General features: G+C 60.2%; 1 protein-coding gene across 1 annotated transcript in view; it reads left to right on the top strand.

Annotated features, from left to right (window-relative positions):
- The window catches only part of LOC104531431 (forkhead box protein P4), a gene marked incomplete at its 3' end in the record, with an annotated part of 25330 nt that overhangs the window by 17549 nt on the left and 7351 nt on the right, over positions 1-430 (top strand). The window contains exon 5 of the mRNA XM_010176310.2: positions 217-364. Coding sequence (XP_010174612.2) covers positions 217-364 — 148 coding nt within the window. The remainder of the gene's footprint in view (positions 1-216; positions 365-430) is intronic.

Here is a 430-nt window from a genome sequence, read left to right as displayed (position 1 = left end):
TCCCCTGTTCCTTTTCTTCCCCTCCCCTTCCGATAGATCAAAGCATCCGTCCGGCTCAGCCTCAAGCTGAGTGGGCACAGCATCCCCAGCAGCAGGATGGTACCATGGATGGATGCGGTCCCACCGCCGCCGGCATCCCTCACCGCCACTGCCAAAGCTTCTGCTGCAAGGCTGGAAAATAATACGCTTTGATTTCTCCCTTTTGTCTCCCGGCAGCCGTTAGGGAACAAGCAGCTGGCCTTCCAGCAGCAGCTCCTGCAGATGCAGCAGCTCCAGCAGCAACACCTCTTAAACCTGCAGCGCCAAGGGCTGGTGAGCCTCCCACCAGGACAGGGCACCGTCCCCCTGCAGACCCTGCCCCAAGGTAAGAACCCCTGCCTGAGATTGAGGACATGTTGAGGGGCTCCTGCAGCTGCAGGGTCTCCCTGCT

The sequence above is a fragment of the Antrostomus carolinensis genome, unplaced genomic scaffold, assembly GCF_000700745.2.
Source record: "Antrostomus carolinensis isolate BGI_N321 unplaced genomic scaffold, ASM70074v2 scaffold18989, whole genome shotgun sequence".
NCBI classification, from domain to species: Eukaryota; Metazoa; Chordata; class Aves; order Caprimulgiformes; family Caprimulgidae; genus Antrostomus; species Antrostomus carolinensis.
The sequence above is the reverse complement of the archived record's forward strand: the minus strand, read 5'-3'. Positions and strand labels throughout refer to the sequence as shown.